The sequence below is a fragment of the Sus scrofa genome, chromosome 1, assembly GCF_054392235.1.
Source record: "Sus scrofa isolate SSC_HxYL_T2T_F1_AM1 chromosome 1, Sscrofa_HxYL_maternal_Yorkshire_Landrace_v2.0, whole genome shotgun sequence".
Taxonomy (NCBI): domain Eukaryota; kingdom Metazoa; phylum Chordata; class Mammalia; order Artiodactyla; family Suidae; genus Sus; species Sus scrofa.
The window spans coordinates 176,464,130-176,482,663 of record NC_139383.1 but is presented as its reverse complement, the minus strand read 5'-3'; the positions used below and the strand labels follow the sequence as shown (position 1 = coordinate 176,482,663).

Here is an 18,534-nt window from a genome sequence, read left to right as displayed (position 1 = left end):
TATATTATTGGTGAAGATATCTGTATCTGAACATTGTGATGCCCAGGAACCTGACAGACCAAGAAGAGCAGAGCCCAGGAGACATGGTAGGTTGTGCATCTGACTGGGCAGGCCAAGTCTCCCTGGGTACTTCCCTAAGCAATCCTGAAGGGGGACCACAGGAAAATCAGTTTAATTGGGAGGATTCTGATGGGGATAGGATGGTTTTGGAATCCAAGATGACAGAAGATATTGATGAGCTATTAGATCCAGGAGGCCTGCCTGATATGTGAGATAATGGGGCCTCCATTTGTTTCAGGACGATGCCTTCATTTCTGCACTAACATGGTTTATGGCTTGCAAGGGATATATGGACTGACTGATGCAGCCATTAAGGATGTTGGAGCCTCATTCTTACTATTATTGCGATATGTGTATGCTTTGGTTTTTTCCTAGGAGGATCTTTATTTTTCTCCCAAATCTCATAACTGGTTATACAGATGTTTAATTGAGAGGAATAATTATGAATTACAATTTTTCTTTCAAACTTTCCTATCTGAATCATTTTCGCCTTCATTACAAGCATTTTAAATATTGTAAAATTAAAGTTTAAAAAATAAACATTGCTAGCAGGCAAGCCCAAGTCCTTGAAAAACTAAGTTTTTTTTTTTAATGTTTCTTAATCAGCCTTGTATCCTTTAAGACTACTAATTTACAGAAAAAGGGAATTTAAAGTCTGAATCAAAAGTAGAAAAAGTCTATTGAGAAAGAAATGCAGGTAGCTTAGCTCCATGGAGGCAAAGGGATAGTGAAACTTGATGGATAAGGATGATGAAAGGTAGGATGACTTAACGTGTGAGAATATTAGTTAAATGCATAAAAAATTAGGAGTATATTCTGGGGAAAATACCTAATTAGGAAATCAAAGTTGAACTGTTGACCTACAGCTTTTGAACACTTTTAGCACTCTGATATGCTTTGGGTAAATAAAGCAAGGAGGACAAATTTTATCCAGCTTATGTCTGCTGTTCAACTCTGACCCTTGCCTACTGAATGACTTTAAATATCTGCTATGGAAAAAAAAAAATGATACCATTTTAATTTCCGGCTCCATCCCCATCTGGCCAGAGAGAGGATAAATTAATAGTATCATGTTTTGTCTTTAGGGCTTTTGATACCCTGGAGGACCAGCCTGTGGGACAGTCTGTTTTGGCAGAGATTCTCGGCCAGAAGAGCAGGATTCAGGACAAGGCCAGTTCACGTAACACAGCTCAGAGCCATACAACACAACTTGCTCCGAGGATGTCGGGCATTGTGCTTCATTAGGAAACAAAATATAAGCTTTCCACACCATTAGGAATGACTTTAGGAGTGAAAGCACATAAGACGATGCCTCACCTCATCAACAATGCACTGCAGAAGCTGGAGAGGCTGCAATGGGAAAGAAGAGAGGAAAAAGTATTAGCCTCTATGCAATATCTTTACAGTGGAGTGGAAAGAAAAAATCATTAATGCAATAAAATATAGCAAGATTAATCAACAACAGCAAACTCTTATAAAAACATTGATGCTCAGGATGTTCTATTATTTCTAATGGTACCTAATCTAATACAGGCAGTTAAAGGTTTGCATTTTCTTCAAAATGCAATTTGCTAAGTTTAAAACAAGGCATTCAAGCATGCAAAGGAAGCAGCCATCAGGAAAAAGAAAAGTGAATTTTTTTCTGAACTCATAAAGCTTACCATTAAAGATCCCTGGTTTTTCTGAATCTGAAAAAAGGCAATATGTAATTAGCATGTCATAATCAAAATGACTCACTTGGACACATTATGATCACTGAGAGAAAATTATTGCATTGCTGGTGGCAATTTGTGGGCATGTGTTAACACAATTTACATAATGAAAATACACAAATGTTAATAGCTCGCTTCTCATTTATAGGCGAAAGTCAGCAGAATGTTAATTTCACACAACACTTTTTAGTACCCTCCAGGTTGTATTAGAATAGGGAGAAAAACCATAATCCATTTCAAAAGGCTGTTTACGATTCAGATATAAATAATGTTTTATATTGCTAGATTGTGAACACTGGGCTTAATGTTGCAATCATTGCTAATGTTATGAAGCTCACTCTTTTTAAATTAAAAACCGATTTATTTAAAATTGAAATTAAATCATAGTCAGAAATTAGAATTTTGGATTCCTGCCAGTATCTGCTCACAATCCCCTATTTTGTGAAGAAAACTTTAATTATGTGGTTGAAGTATTTGCCTCTGACTCAGGAGTGGGTGAAGACTCCACCTTTTCCAAAGTTCCTTCAGTCTGTTTCCAGGGCAGCAAGGCTCGCTGGGAAAATCAAATTCATGCAAGTTTTAACACCGTTTTTCAAGAGATAAGAGCAGAGTCAAAGAATGACTTTTCTGGAGGCAGGCTGCTCACACATCTAACACGGATAAACCACATCTCTAGAAAGTTATGAAAACATGACACCAAATTAATAAAACATCCACTTAGTTAAAGTATTAAACACTTCAATGCCCCCCCCTCCCCGCCTGCAGTTAATACTAATTCAATAAAAATGGAGTCCCAGGTACTAAATTTCCTAAGGAGGAAAATTTCAGGAACCAAATACAACTATTGAGGGGTCCGTTGTTTGCTGGGGTAACTGTGCTTCAACCAGGTAAAATATAGGTAAACTAGTAATAGTCCCTTATATGCTTTTAATGGTACTTTTAAAAGTTCTTTTTCACACACATTCTCATGAGATTGCATAACCACCCTGCGGTTGGCAGGGATCATCATCTCTAGACTATGATGGGCCTCCCAGAGGACGAAGCAGGCTGTGGTCATGTTGAGGCTTCTCCCATGCTCCTCTTTCTCTAGCATTTTATCTTGCCTATAATCACAGCATTACTTAAAAGCAACTGGATTTGCATGTGTTTATACTTGGCATGGTAAAGTTGATAGATTATCAGTTATGGCATGTGGGTTCTTCTCAGCTAGACTACAAGCTGCTCAAGGACAGAGGCCATGTTTCTGCATTTCTCTTGAATCCATATGGCTGATCGGCAGACCCTTCCAATTAGAGCTTGAGTATTTTAAAAAGTGCTTTCTCATGTATTATCTCAAATGAACACGGCACCCACTCTTTTTTTTTCTTTTTAGGTTGGCACCCACAGCATATGGAAGTTCCCAGGCTAGGGGCAGAATCAGAGCTGTAGCTGCCGGCCTATACTCATAGTTCACAGCAATGCCAGATCTTTTTTTTTTTTTTTTTTGTCTTTTTGCTATTTCTTGGGCCGCTCCCGCGGCATATGGAAGTTCCCAGGCTAGGGGTCGAATCGGAGCTGTAGCCACTGGCCTACGCCAGAGCCACAGCAACGCGGGATCTGAGCCGCGTCTGCGACCTACACCACAGCTCACGGCAACGCTGGATCCTTAACCCACTGAGCAAGGGCAGGGACCGAACCTGCAACTTCATGGTTCCTAGTCGGATTCGTTAACCACTGCACCACAATGGGAACTCCAATGCCAGATCTTTAACTCACTGAATGAGGCCACGGATTGAACCTGCACCCTCATGTACACTAGTCAGATTTGTTTCCATTGAGCCAGGATGGGAACTCCTGGTACCCACTTATTCTTGCTCTTGGTTGGTTGAATCCATGGATGTGGAGGAACCTCAGATGCCTGGACACAGGGAGAGTTGGGGAGGGGAGACCTAAATAATACGCATATTAATCTCCTTGCTGTTTAAGGATTATATTTTTTTTCTTCAAGTACAAATGGATAACCCTCCACCCTGAAATGTTCTTAGTAAGATTTCTACATCAACAGGAAAGTTACCCGTAATGAACAAAGAATTAGAAATCCATTTTTGACATCAAAGAGGATTTTTTTCACAAATTTACAGTAGTCAGGAGGACTAGTAGTGAGGAGAACTTCCTCAAATTCTCTGAGGAAAACATGTGGCAAACATTTTAAATATGCTTCAAAATGAATTCAGGCATGGATTATGAGACTTTGTTCCCATTAACATGAGTTGTGTGAACTAAATGAATTGAGAGCAGAAATTTTCCTCATGAACCCAGACCTTAGGAAAAGACTCCACTTTGCCCTATTCTGTGGGTTAAAAGCATGGTTTAAGACAACTTAAAATTATACTACTTTAATGCTTTCTCTTTACTACAAGAAAAGGAGGAACAGCAATATCAAAGTCTGCTTTATGATCTTATAACCATACTGTTTTGCCCAGGTTTTTAAGGAGAGATGTTGTTACCAGGTTTTATTACACAGTTTTGATAGCAACATATTATATGAAATCATCTTCATAAATTTTGTATTAAGGTAGCAGTGCCAGTACCTGAAATTGATTCAAAATGCTTAAGATACTCAATTACTTTTTAACACTGTTATACAATGCAGTGACTTATATGTTCTATTTCACAAGAATTTGATGATGCAACATCATTGTAATTGATTCATTTTCTCAATTAAATAAAGCTACTGTGCTTTTCTTTATATGAATGCCACATAGACCATAGAGTTAGATGTATTATCTCCTTTCTCTGTCTCAGATATATTGCCTTAAAGGCTATATTCTGTTCCTCTGTTAATTCCACCAGAAAATGTAATGCCACGGTCATATTTTTCAAATTCTGAACTGCCATGTACGCGACTGTATTTATATTAGGCATATTTTTCATTGCTAAACTCTTTGTTGTTTACCTTTTTCAAGATCACATTACTGTACAGGCGCAGAGACCATAAAACAGATCCAAGCGAAGTCAACCTCTAGTCATTGCCTCTGCTTTTGCACACAGTTCATGAAAAAGTGAAGCCCCTAGTTTTATAGCACATTAAAAGTGGTACTAAGGGTATTCAATATAAAATGTTAGCTTCGTGAATGCCTCTCTTTATCCTGGGTCTGCCTTCCAAATGCTTAGCTGGGAGAGCAGAGTTCAGAGGAACACGATAACACTGTTAGGGCTGATGTACTGCCTGCACCTCCCAACATATGAGATGCTGTTTATAACTCCTCTGTCCAAGTCCACCTTCCTGCTTGTACATTCAGTTTGTGTTGAGTTTTCTAGGTCTAACTAATACTTGAGGACAAAGAACAGAATGACAACTGCTCTAGTCATACGTTTTGTTAATCAGTACCTAGAACTAGTAGCATTTTGGAACACTAGTTAAATAAACCTCTTCCTTCTTCTGGGCAAAGCTTTTTTTCCTTTCATCAGCCATTAGATCTGAGATCTTTAAGCCACACTAATAGCAGACAATTATGCCTCATTCTAATATAAGACAGACCTTTGTGTGTTTAAATGGGGAACAATGACTTCACAACAGGCAGGTCTAAATACCAGTTAGGTCTTAGGGTATTACTGTCATAACGTTTACCTTGTATTCCCTTGCAAGGACTACACAGTTGGCAACAGAAAATCTCCTATAACATGACTTATGACTCAAGAAAACAAACCTGAAAAGGAAACTGCCAATGCAAAAGTTTGCTTATGAGGCTTTAACTATTTAGTCAATGACTCTGGTGATAAAAAGCAACTTTGGAAGGCTCGTACTATGTCTCTATCTTTGTAGAGGTATTTTTTCACACACAAAGGTAAACTGGACCTTGCTATCAGCCCTTTTACATTATATTCAGAAGCACAATCAGAAAACTAAAATGAATCCACTTACGTAACTTAGAGAAGGCACTAGCTATAGCTTTCATTTTCTCTTTTACTCTCGGAAATTATGGCTTGCCCTGCAGCTCTTGTCTGAGAGATTTATGTGTAACCTGGGTCAGATCTTCCAATATCAGCTGAAAAATTTTCTCTTTACATATTTACTGTTTTTCAAGGTTGTGTTATTTTCTTTTAAATAGAAAAAATATAAAGTTAAATCATATGGTTGGAATTTTAAAAGAATATCATTTTTATTTGTTGTGCTACTGGCATCACATTGTAGTTTTCAATGTTGAATTCTATTCTCTTTTTAAACCTCAAATTTAAGGAACAGTAGCTATTTTGCAAAGACTCTCTTTTCATATCAGAGGTATTAAGCTATAACTCTGGCTAAAAATAAACAGGATTACAGCAAACTGAGATTTTATATTCTAAATGAAGAATAATGACCTAAAACTTCTGAGATGGACGGGACCTCTGAGATCTAGTTTAATTTACTCATTGTGCTGTTAGGAAAACTGAGGTTCAGAGGGGAGCAGTACCCAAAGTCACAGATAGAATCTGGCCTAGAACTGACTGCTAACTCAGGAGGCTGCTTAGTGTGGGAAAAAGATGCATAAACATTGGAGTCAGCAAGATCCCTGGAATTCCAGTTCAATCTCTATGGCTTCAGATGCTCCCTTTCTTCACTAGGCATAGGGCTCTTGTCTATGAAGCAAAGGATGAGCTAGCTACTGGGCCCCAAAGACCCTCCCACCCCAAGCTTCCCATTTAGGCACCATGATTTTTTTTTTCTGAGCGAGAACTGATACTGGCATTCATCAGATTCTATCTGGCACGGTGTTGGGTGCTAAAACCTAGGGTCACACTACCTTCAATTCATCATAACTTGCAAAAACAAAGTGCCCAATTTTCAAAAAGCCTTCAATGAGAGAAAAAAAAACCCACTTCCACATGACCATAAACTGATGTGGAATACACACTGCTTAGTACCACTAACTTAAGAGTTCCCAAACAAAGGACTACTTTTTTTTTTTTTTTAAAGGAACAGAACAAAACTGACCCTGGCTAACTACAAATGAGAATTTTGGCAAACTGATATATTTAGATACTGAGTGCATCATGAGACAAAAGAAATTAATAATATATATATCATTTCTAATAATATAAAATGAACAAGTAAAATTCATTTGTGCCATCCTATCTCCCTTGTTCATCAGCTCTGTTGTTGGTCAAGTTCTAACCATGCCTCTGAATCTGTTAGCCTAACTGTATAGAACAAAATGAAAATAAGAAGTAAGTCGTGAGAAGATTTATTAAGGAGCTATGCAATACCGTGTAAAAGACTACTACGATTCTCACACCCTAAGATCCAATTCACTGGCACCTTCTCCGTGCCCTATATCCCAAACTCTGGCCAGGGCGTTCAGCAGTGGCCAGTTCTGAAAAGTTAAAAATAGACATCCCTGACTTTAATGAAGAACTGGGTGGGCTAGAAAGGCTCTAAGATGCCTAGAGGAGGGCACAGCTCAGATGGGACCAGGCAGAATATCATCACAGCTATAAATTAGATCACTTGGCTCTCACTTCTTCCTGAGCATCAAGGACAAAGCATTTTCACACACCACGCAACAGCTGGAGCACCAAGGTACAGTACGACATCATTCATATGCTGGGTCTGCCAGTCAGTGAGCAGGAAAAAAAGAACTTGATTGCCAGTCTATATTCTTTTACCCCTTGTGCATTTAAAAGTGACATAGTTCATGCCCTCCTCCATAGAGGTATACAGGAACCAGAGTAAATCATCACCTGGGCAAATAAATGAGAGTTTTAATTTATTTATTTATTTTTTTGGCCATGTCCACTGCATGAAGAAGTTCCCTAGGGTGGGATTGAACCTAAGCCACAGCAGTGTCCTGAACCACAGCAGTGACAATGTTGAATCCTTAATCATTAAGCTTTCAGGGAACTCCAAGAGTTTTAGTACTTAGACCTGAATTCTGTGAGAAAAACAGGAGCTTAGAAAGACAATTCAAAATGACTAATGTGAATTTAAAAACTGACTTTTTCCCCAATGGTACAAGGTCTGGCCAAGGAGTCCATTAAAGACTTGCCTTTCAAAGATTTTAGACATTTGCTGTATCAAACTTTTCTCTTTGCTCCAACAAAGTGTGGTCTTATTTCAGAATCTAGCTTAAGAATATCTGTTCTAGGAGTTCCCTTAATGGCTCAGCGGTTGACGAACCCTACTGGCATCCATGAGGACGTGGGTTCGATCCCTGGTATCACTCAGTGGGTTGGGAATCCGGTGTTGCCATGAGCTGTTGTGTGGGTCACAGACATGGCTTTGATCCTTTGTTGCTGTGGTTCTGGCATAGGGCGGTGGCTGCAGCTCGGACTGGACCCCTGGCCTGGGAACCTCCATATGCCACAGGTGTGGCCCTAAAAAAAAAGAGAAAGACAAAAAAAACCCCCCAAAAAACCCAAAAAACCAAACCAACAACAAAAAACCACCGAATATCTGTTCTACTATGGGAAGGGGGTGGGAGGGGAAGGTGTAACTTTTTCTGAGAATGGCCTGTTGACGATTCTACTCTTCATAGTCAAATAAACCTGCTACAGCAGAAGTTACTTTAGTATGTCAAAATGTCTGAAAGAGTTTTTCTGGAGCTATAATTTAGTTTGCAGCTCTAAAAGCTTAAATCCTCCACATGCCAGGGTCCAGAATGATATCAGAAGTCACCCAGTCCAATTCCTTGTTCCATTAGAATTTTTTTTTTCTTTTTCTGGCTGGATGTGTGGTATATGGAAGTTCCCAGGCTAGGGGTCTAATTGGAGCCGCAGCTGCCAGCCTAAGCTACAGTCACAGCAACACTGGACCCAAGCCGAATCTGAGACCTACACCACAGCTCATGGCAATGCTGGATTCTTAACACACTTAGCGAGGCCTGGGATTGAACCTTCATCCTCAAGGATACCAGCTGGGTTTGCAACCTGCTGAGCCACAATAGGAACTCTCCTGTGAGAAATTTGCTTTATAATATTCCTGACAGACAGGCATTTTGTCTTTGCTAGAAGACTTTTAGTGATGGGATTCTAACAATTCTACCTTGGGTAGATTGAAATGTTAGGAAGTTCTTTATTATTTTGAGTCCAAAAACGCCTTCCTACATGATGTGCCCATGGTCTGGAGCTGTAGTGATTAAGTCTAATAACTGTTCCTCACACGTGTGATGATAGTTGTCATGTCTCCACAATGCTTTCTCTCCTGAATAACATCCTATTTTCTTCTAGGATAATTTGCTATGTTTGGTTGACCTCTCTCCTTCTCCCTTCCATTAGTAAAGGCCCTCTAACAACACATCCCTGCCCCTAAGCAGCCTGTGTGCTTCATGGGAAGATGACTTTACCCCCAGCCTTCAGGGTGGAGCATGTAGTTCAGGTTTAAACCAGTCAGCATCATCTAAAAGCCTGGAAGTAAAACTGGTCCATTCAAACTGAAGCTCAGGGCTTCTGGCTGCCTGTGGGAAAAAGGGACCTGCCCTTCCCTTCTAAACTGAGAAGCAGGTCACCCCAAGGAACCCCAATAACCATCCTTGGTCTGTGAAAGGATACACTTACTAAAAATAGAGACCAAAGTGACCTACTGGATAAAGTTCAACCTAAAACCAATGACACTTAGCTTTTTAGTTACGCAATAAACTCCCGTTGCAGTTGAATCAACTTTGAGTTGGGTTTTCTGTTAACCTGAAACAGAAAGCAGCCTGGAAGGCATAATTTCACATTCTCCTCCTTTGAGGTCAACTTTCTCTGAATATGGTGCCATATGTGTACATTCTTCATAAAATATGACACCCATAGCTGAACATATATAGCTTGACCTAGCTTATGTTCTGGACACTATACACAACTGAGTAGAGTCTCATGGAGGCTGCAAGTGCATTCACAAGATTTATTCATTTTATTTATTTATTTATGCATGCTTTTTAGGGCTGCACTCGCAGCACATGAAAGTTCCCAGGCTAGGGGCTGAATTGGAGCTACAGCTGCCAGTCTGTGTCACAGCCACAGCAACGCAGGATCTGAGCTGTGTCTGCGACCTACACCACAGCTCACTACAACTCTGGATCCCTAACCCACTGAGTGAGGGCAGGGATCGAATGTGCAACCTCATGGTCACTAGTCAGATTCATTTCCACTGTGCCACAATGGGAACTCCCTGTATTCATATTTTTGATAGTCACATCATATAGTTGGCTCAATGAAGAGAAAGACAGAGGTATATAAGCCTCGGGCTGAAAAAGAATGACAAAGTATTTGAGGGTCAAAATGAGTGGATGATTAAACCAATTACAGAATATAGACAAGTCTGATGAAGTTTTCTAACTATTGTCTCTCCCCTGTAATGGACAGCCTTTTATTTGTTTGGTTGAGGAAAGGCCTGCCCAACACAGAAGTAGACTCATAGACTCTTGGTGTCTGAAAGGATCTGAAAGGTTTTTTAATTTGACCTAGTTTTCCATGCCACCTTGACCCTTGAACCGCTCCTTCATTATACCCCTGCTAACTGGGCAAGGTCTGAATACAGTGATATAGAGCCTTCTCACCATTCTACCTCCTGTTCCAGTTCTTCCCTCCTAACAGAACAAATCCACGTCCTTTCTTACAGAGAATCCTCCAACATCTGAAGATAACTATCATATCTCCTTGGAAGCTTCTATTCTTCAGGTGTTAATGCCGACAGGGAAGAGTGTAAGTATGGACATGGAAGAAAAGGGGATGAAATTATTAATTTAAAGGCTAAGGATGTGTATTGACTCTTAGTTTTTCTGACTCCAAAAAGTGCTATGCTAACACATTAAAAAGTAAAATTAGGTTAAGTTATCAATTCATCAATTCATATATATTTATGAAGTACTTAACTCTATGCCAGGCACTGTACTAGACTCTAGGACCCAGACAATGGATAAGATATAATTGCTGGTCCACAAAAACAAAGTGACCTATTCAGTTCCCTGAAATTCAGTGGTAGAGCTGAGACTTAAGCACAAGGCTTGCACTCACTTCTAAATGCCAATAAATACTGGGATAAAATATAATTCACTGTATACATGTAAGGATAACCTGACCCCCTTGCTGTACAGTGGGAAAAAAAAATATAATTCACTGGATTCAGGGTGCTGTAAGTTTCTAAGACAGCACCCCCCTACACACATACCCTCAAGTCATATTTTTAGGCACTGCAAGGCAGGTTTTCTTTGTGAGCTAAGGCTCTATACACACCGCCTTTTTTTTTTTTCTTCTTTTCAAACCACGATATATCTGACAGCATTGGACTTCTGAGATTTTGAGATAAGCTGCCATGGCATCTAAATATAAGGTTTGTATGTGATTTGGAAGGAAAAAAACTGAAATACAGTCACACATTACCATGTTAATTAACATGTGTCTTACCGGCTTGAGCGGAAATTCAAAATAGATTTAAACAAATCACAGATCTAGAATGAACTGGACAAAGTTTGATTTTTGTTTCAGAGTTTTGATTCACATCTCATATTTTGATATAGATAAAACAAGGTTTCGGTAAACTCTGAGAGAGGACTTGGGGAGATGATGAGAAAGGTGGCTGAAGGTGTGGAAAAGAGGAAATAAGATGAAAGGATACCACAGAAGTATCTAGTACAGCATTTTTCAGACTCTGTTTACTAAATAACTTTTAGTTCACACAAGATATTACCCAGACACATTTAAACAGATAATGTGCTTGTGTGTATATGCATGTGTGTATGTGTCAGGGAGTGGATGCCCACCTACCCTATGTCCTGTCTTTTCACGACTCTGTACTGACCTAGGCCACCTCCATCATTTTCCAGATGAGGAAACTGAGGTCTGAAAAGAAATACGGCCAAACAACTAATAGGAACAGCCAGGACCAGAACCAAGGTTAGCTCTGAGTGTGTGGCCGGGCAGAAACCATATACTGACCCTGATTTAATTTGTCACTTATTGGACTTGTCACTTACTGCCCCCGGATGCTCCTGCCCTGAGTCACTGAGCATTTCCAGTTACCTGGCTATGAAATAGGCAGAGGGCTGTCCAAAGAGCAGGGGCTAGAGGAAGGCTGGGAGCCAGGAACATTCTTTTGTTTACTGTATTTTACTTAACTAGTCAAGGTCTCCTCACACCCAGAATGGTGCTCTCTGAAACATGTTTCTGAATAGAAAACAAGACAAGCTCCATTACCCTCTTTGGTCTTTCCTCATAAGACCGTTCTAATCCCCAGCTTTCCTTTCCTTCGCCTGATGGTGGTCACCACCTATATATAGACCTTGACAGTGTACAGCAGACTCCACACTTGGTTCTAATTGGTTACCTCGGTTTCCCAAAATTCCTTAGGGATGACACCTTGGCTCTATGTATAAACAGACAACTGCCTCCTTTCTTAGCTCCTAGCAGTCCCTGGGACCCTCCTTTCACCTGGTGTGTCCTGGGCACTCTACAGTCTTAAATTGAATCAGCTCTTTGCTCCTTTTAGGCAACTCATTGATTTTTCAATGAACTTAGCTTGTCTGTTTTATTGGCACTAAAGAGGGTTGGGTTCTTAGCATCATTAACATTTTAGTTGAGGAAGAATTCCCAAACCCCCCAGGCATTACTCCAGAACTGTCAGACGTCTAAAAACTAATCTGTACTCAAACAAAGCTTGGCCAGGTCTGCCCCCTTTTTAACTTGGATGCCAATGAGCCCCTAGCCCCAAATCTACCCAAGTTTTCTATTCTGAATGGTGATAAGCAGAACACTGGAGTACAATAAAAGTTGATGTCTTTGTCTGTTGCTGCTGCTACTACTGCTGTCGAGGACCACTTCCCCCCCGCCCCAGGGATCCATATCCATCAGCAATTACCTGACAGGTATAGAGCATCCTGGGACAGTAATTTCCATCTCTGCAGACACACCAGTTGGAGGCAGTACTTGAGTGGATGGGTGTGTAAAACAAGGATAGCCATTTGGGGTCAAAGGCTCTGGATGCCTTATATCACTTTCTCCCCCAACCCCATCCTTCTAGAGTAGGAAACAGTTTGATCCTGTTGCCAAATATCTGGTAATCACTGGAGAGTCATCTAATGCCCAGGGACCCCCATTTCCTCCTCTATAAAATAAAAGGAATTGGATCATACCATTGTAAGATCTCCTTACATCCTGAAATTCTATGATTCCATGAAACCAAAGGGGGGAAAATGGAAGGCCTTCCAGATCGCAAAGTCTAAGAGGGAAAAAAATAGTGAAGTTGCTCCCAAAAGCTAGACTAGGCACCAAATTCATTACTTCAAACTTCTATTTCTGGGTTAAAGCGATTATTGTAAAAGACTAAAAAGCAAAAAAAAGAAAAAAAAAAGTAAAAGAATCATGGTCCTCAATTACTGAATTAAAAACGACCAGATTCTGCATCTAATTCTATATATTAATGATCGTGAGTGTGAATGACAAATTATAACTCAAAAAAGAAAGACTGTAAAGGAAGGCTCTTATGGGATCAGAAAAGTAATTCATTTTAGTCCTACCTGGTGTGAGACATGTTCATATATTTTCAGAGTTACACAGATAAATCCCTACAGTACTTTCAGGAAATATAAATAATACTAATATTACCTAGCTCTTGTTTACCACCTTATATTTTTCAAAGTGCTCTCTTAGGTATTAGCTCATTTGATCAGGACAACCCCCCAAGTCCCAGCAGTCTAGAAAATGTCCTATGATGTGCCAAGTCAAATTCATAAAGTGTGGCAGGGAACCCCTCAGAGGCATGTGCCAAATGAACTTAGGGGCAGAAATCTTAAAATTATGATTTTCAACCTCAGACTGGCTCTCAGTCATCTCAGAGGAGTTCATGAAATTCTCAAGGCCAATTCCATCATCTGGTCTCTGCTACACGTGCCATCTCTGTCCTGATATAGCACCTCTTTCCTCTATCGTTCCTCCCTCCCCTTTCTTATTTCTCTCCCAGAGTTGCTTTAAAAGTCATCTAAGGAAATTCCCAAACTGTTAGGGCTCTAAAAATAACAGTAGTGGAGTTCCTGCTCTGGCACAACAGGTTGGTTAAGAATTTGCCTGTAGTGGTTCAAGTTGCTGCAGAGGTGTGGGTTCAATCCTTGGCCCAGCACAGTGGGTTAAAGGATCTGACACAGGTCACAACTGTGGCTTGGATTCAGTCCCTGACCTGGGAACTTCCATATGCTGTAGGTGTCACCATTAAAAAAAGAAGAAAATAATAGTAGCAGCAGTAACCTATTGAGTTAAAGTTCACCTACTACAAGGACACCAAATACAACATGCTGCTTTAGACCTTTATCTTTTAGCAGATGATTATTTTTTTGACTAGAATGCCTGGAAAGTTCTTTTCCATCCTGCTAGGCAGAGAGCCTCAGCTCAAGCATCATTTATTCTGTGAAACCATGGCTTCCTAAAATGAGCTGACCTTTAACTTTTGAGACTAGAGCATACCATGTCTTGTAGGGTTCCTTTTATATCAGCTGCCATTTGTTTGTGCTTTTCTTCCCACTGCATTAGACTCTTTAAGAGCAGGGACCACATCTGTTTCATTTCTGTATTCCCTGTGTTTTGCAGAGTACCAGGACAGTAGATGCTCAATGACAAATACATGTTGAATTAGACTGAGATATATGTCATAAAATAGTTTAGAAGGTGCATAAAATCAAACCAACATTGGGTTAGTGCTTTAAAAAAAAAAGACAGGAATCACTAACCTTGCTAGCTAACTACATATATCTCAATTGAAGTATTAACAAGTAATTTATCTTTAATGGAATTAAGCTACTCTCACTTTGAGGATGACTTCTCTTCCATTTCTGCTCTACTTTAAAGATATACTAGGATACCTCCTTCTGTCTTTGGCATAGGCTAAGCGAATAAAATTATAAAATCTCTTGATTAGTATGAGATAGATATTGGGCGAAGAATTTGACATAGGCAATTAAAAAAAAATTCCTGGGAAGAAGCAAATGTGTATCAGCAAACAACTTCATGTCACTTAAATTTCACCTCTGCATTTTATGGAACATAAAATCTGATTTTATGGCTTGAGGTATCAGTATATTTTAAGTGTCTATATCCTAAACAGTGAGGGGAAAAAAAAAAGAATGAATCAAAACATGGCTAGAAATCTGTTTTTTTTTTTTTTTAAAAAAACAACAAGTGCACACACATCACTCTTTTGGACTCTGGTCAATTAAAGGTTAGAACTTGAAGCTAGGGTAATTAGACACTGCTGGTTTTTTCTTTGACCAGAGACCTCACACAAAAAAACCCAGATACTTAAACTCTACTAAAATTTTTGGTGTTCAAATTTCAAAAAGGTCCTGCAATAAAGGACAGATTCTAAACACCTCTTTTCAAAGAAGGCAAACTTTTTAGGTTTTATTTTGCAATTCTAGCTTGGTCTAGGCAAAATGAGTACATTAATATGTAAATACATAGTGATAGCTATAATGTGACTTTAACATTGAATATAATATTAAATTATCAAAATTAAGATCAGTAACAATATATTCAAAGGATTTTAAAACATGAATAAAAATAGGTGTAAAAACTCTAGTACTGCAACATTAACTTTTGAAAAATGTTTAATATTTTAAAGTAGTTTTTGTTTGTTTTTTCTTTTTTGGCCTCCATGCAGCATATGGAGTTCCCGGGCCAGAGATCAGATCCAAGCCACAGTTGTGACTTAAGCTGAAGCTATGGCAATGCCGGATCTTAACCCACTTCGCTGGGCTGGGGATCGAACCTGCATCACGGGGCTCTCAAGATGCTGATCCTGTTGTGCTATAGCAGGAATTCCTAAAATAGTCTGAAGAACATGTATTTTCTATTCTATTCTGAGATGAATACTCTATCCAGAGCATGATTTATTACTACAAAATAAATGTATGTTTAAAAGATAGTCTGTCAATAGAAACACACACACACACATATATCCAAGCCATGTTAAACAAAATATTTTCTACTTGACAAGCTGCTTACATTTAAATGAAAAAAGGGCAATTGTGGTCAATAATATGGATCACATATAATAAAAAGGACCTTAGATCTTGTTAATACAAGGATCAGAAAGCAGTAACTTCAATTAAAACCACCCAATTATTTAGCAAACTTTCAGATACAGCAAATAAATTAATCTGTTTTAAATGAAAGTGCTCAAATAAGTAGCTTTTTGACCTATGAGTAGTCTCACTAGCAGCAATCACAGCAAAGCAAGAATCTGCTGAAGCAAGGCAAAGCCCTCAAATCAAACAAATGGTATTAGTAATCAAAAAGCATTTGCAAAACATATTTCCTTGGTTAGTAGCAGGGGGTTCTGTGCAAATGCCACCTACAGCTTCCTTCATACTTTGATATACAGTGTACAGGGGGTGAACACACATTTTTCTTACCCGTGAACAAGTGGGGTATTTTGCTTTTTACAACAGGATATTTTCATTTATGTACTATCTTGTGACAAAGGCCAGTCATTATACTATTCAGAATATGTGTCTTTCACTTAAAATCCTCTATTATCCACTTATGTTTAACTTGTGCTGGGATTTCAGAATGCCTCTTTATTGAGACAAGTAATATGTCATCATTTTGTTCAGCTAACAGGCCTGACAGACCTTGTCTCCTTGAGTTAAGAACACGAGATCTCTATTTCGTACATTGGTGGCCCAAGGTGGCAGAATAAATGAGAATTGCCAATTGGTAGTAAAGATTTTTAATTCCAAAGATCCAGACTTTCCTTCTACCTTAGCCTTAATTATTTTATTTGGCCAGATGATGGTATGTTTTTTCTATAAAGCTGATCTCCCTATATCACAATAATTTATTTGAATGCCATTCTTAAGTATTTTAACAAATAACATCACTATTCACTATATCTCATGTTTTTGATCCTTTTTACTACTTATCATCTTCTTTATTTGAAACAGATTTTTAACAGATAATCTTGATCGTTACAACAATATCTTGCTTGCATTTTATTCAAATAATTCTTAAAAACAGCTTAAAAAGCCGTTTGGAATAACATCAAGCTTGCCATCAATCAAACGAAAAAATTCCGCTGGCGGTTGTATAAACATCAGATCAAGTCTGATGTCTTCAAGGATTTCAGAGTGAACCATAAAAAACTCCATTAACTTCTGACAAAGAATGCAAATTAATCACAACATGGGGTGAAATGAAATTAAAGGCTCTTTTCTAATCAATGACAAGGCAGGATGAAATATTTGTTACTCTCTCTGCACTCAGACTGCCTAGGATGTTTGCACTTCCCTTGCAAAGCCCCAAATGTAAGGTGTGAGTACAGATTCACCCACAGTCGCTGTTTAGCCCTCCCCCCCGCCCAGAGCTATCTGCTTACAAGTCGTGGAGACTCACAAAACACACTAATCATCTGAATCTCAGGTGCATCCAATTTGTTATTCACACTCTCCCATGCCAGTGAAAAGCCTGGCGCAGACAGATGCACCAGGAACCCTAAATGACAGTTTTGGCCTCCGGAAGTACGATCACTACAGCAAAATCTAGTACAGCCTCCAGGTGAAATGTCTGGAGCTCCATATGGAGCAGGGAAAATTAACAACAAGATGAAAATCACTGCAGCAGCGGGGAGTCGGAATTTTTGAAAAAAAAAATGAAATTTAAAGATGAAGAAAGAGAAGTAATAAATTAATGGGGTGTGAAAACATTCAAAGCTTTACAATACCAGGGGCACTATTTGCTCAGATTTTTTTCCTTTTTTTTTAACTTCAGGTCATTTTGATGTAATTTATTAACCAAGATTGGGAAATGTAGCCAAAAGAAGAAGAACATTTTTATACATGCAAAAGTACCTTAAATACATTTGTCTCTATATTATTTTCAATTTCCTGTGGCATCTTGCTTATCAAATTTCCAAAGCCAGAGTTGGCACATCCCCTGAGAAGTCTCCTTAATGGATTTACTATCACCCTAATGCAGGGCACTGTTATAAAGTTTGAAGGATGACAATTTTTAGCAAGCAATCGTTTTCATTTCTCCTAAATTACGGTGTCATTAAACAAACCATTGCCCGCCATCATGTTTTTTAAGTCAACTGAATTTGGATTTACATGATTAACTATTCACAGCTCAAATCCTTGTTTGGACCTGCACATCTTTCCTGATTACTATTAAAGCTAAATTGTTCAAGAAATTGAGATACTATCTGTTTGCTAGATGTTTAAAGACACAATTTTTCATCATGCTATGGCAGAATATGATTCACAGGCATCCGGAACTACTGGGGTCAGTGAGAGTTCTGGTGCCCTCTAGATCCCCTGTCACTCTGCTAAACACATGGTAAGAAAAGCAAAGGGGCTCTAGGGAATAGTCTTGTCATTGTCTACCATGGCACAACCTCCTATGTTCAGTATTTCTCATCTACACAGGAGGCCTCCCCAGGACAGAGAAAGTGAGCCGAGCAGGGAGAAGGGCTTGGTGGGGCTGGGAGGGAAGAAGGCCAGTGGTGCAAGCAGCCAACCAAATGCAGAGTTCACAGCGCCAGTCATTGGGTTTACCTGCCTGCAAGTCCTAGCCTTAGTGTACCCATTCATCCCCGAGGCAAGGTGCCTCATCTCTCTGAGGTTCACTCTGCTCACCTGGAAGCTAGAAATAACAGTCCCTGCAGGTGGGAGGTACAGTCTGAGTCAGCTAACAGGAAGTGCTCTGGAGCTTGATGTCAGAAAGGCGCTAGATGAATCCAAGACATTATTGTTCTTCCTATTATAAGCTGTAGTAATAAGACTGTATTTATAATGGCTCCTACCTAACCTTTTTTTCCCCCCATAGAGCCCTAAACTGC

General features: G+C 39.3%; 1 protein-coding gene across 17 annotated transcripts in view; it reads right to left on the bottom strand.

The window, feature by feature from the left end:
* Positions 1-18,534, bottom strand: part of MAP2K5 (mitogen-activated protein kinase kinase 5) — a 275,073-nt gene that overhangs the window by 61,064 nt on the left and 195,475 nt on the right. For 9 of the 17 annotated variants that reach the window (XR_014817174.1, XM_021100434.2, XM_084978892.1 and 6 more), the window contains 2 exons: positions 1,722-1,748; positions 1,378-1,410 (listed from right to left, as the gene is read on the bottom strand). Coding sequence is in view for 16 of the 17 variants with exons in the window: in XM_021100434.2 (XP_020956093.1) it covers positions 1,378-1,410; positions 1,722-1,748 (60 nt within the window). In the remaining variant the exon portion in view is untranslated. Of the gene's footprint in view, positions 1-1,377; positions 1,411-1,721; positions 1,749-2,250; positions 2,326-18,534 lie in introns of all 17 variants that reach the window. The other 8 variants (XM_084978867.1, XM_021100443.2, XM_021100460.2 and 5 more) reach the window with 2 other exon arrangements.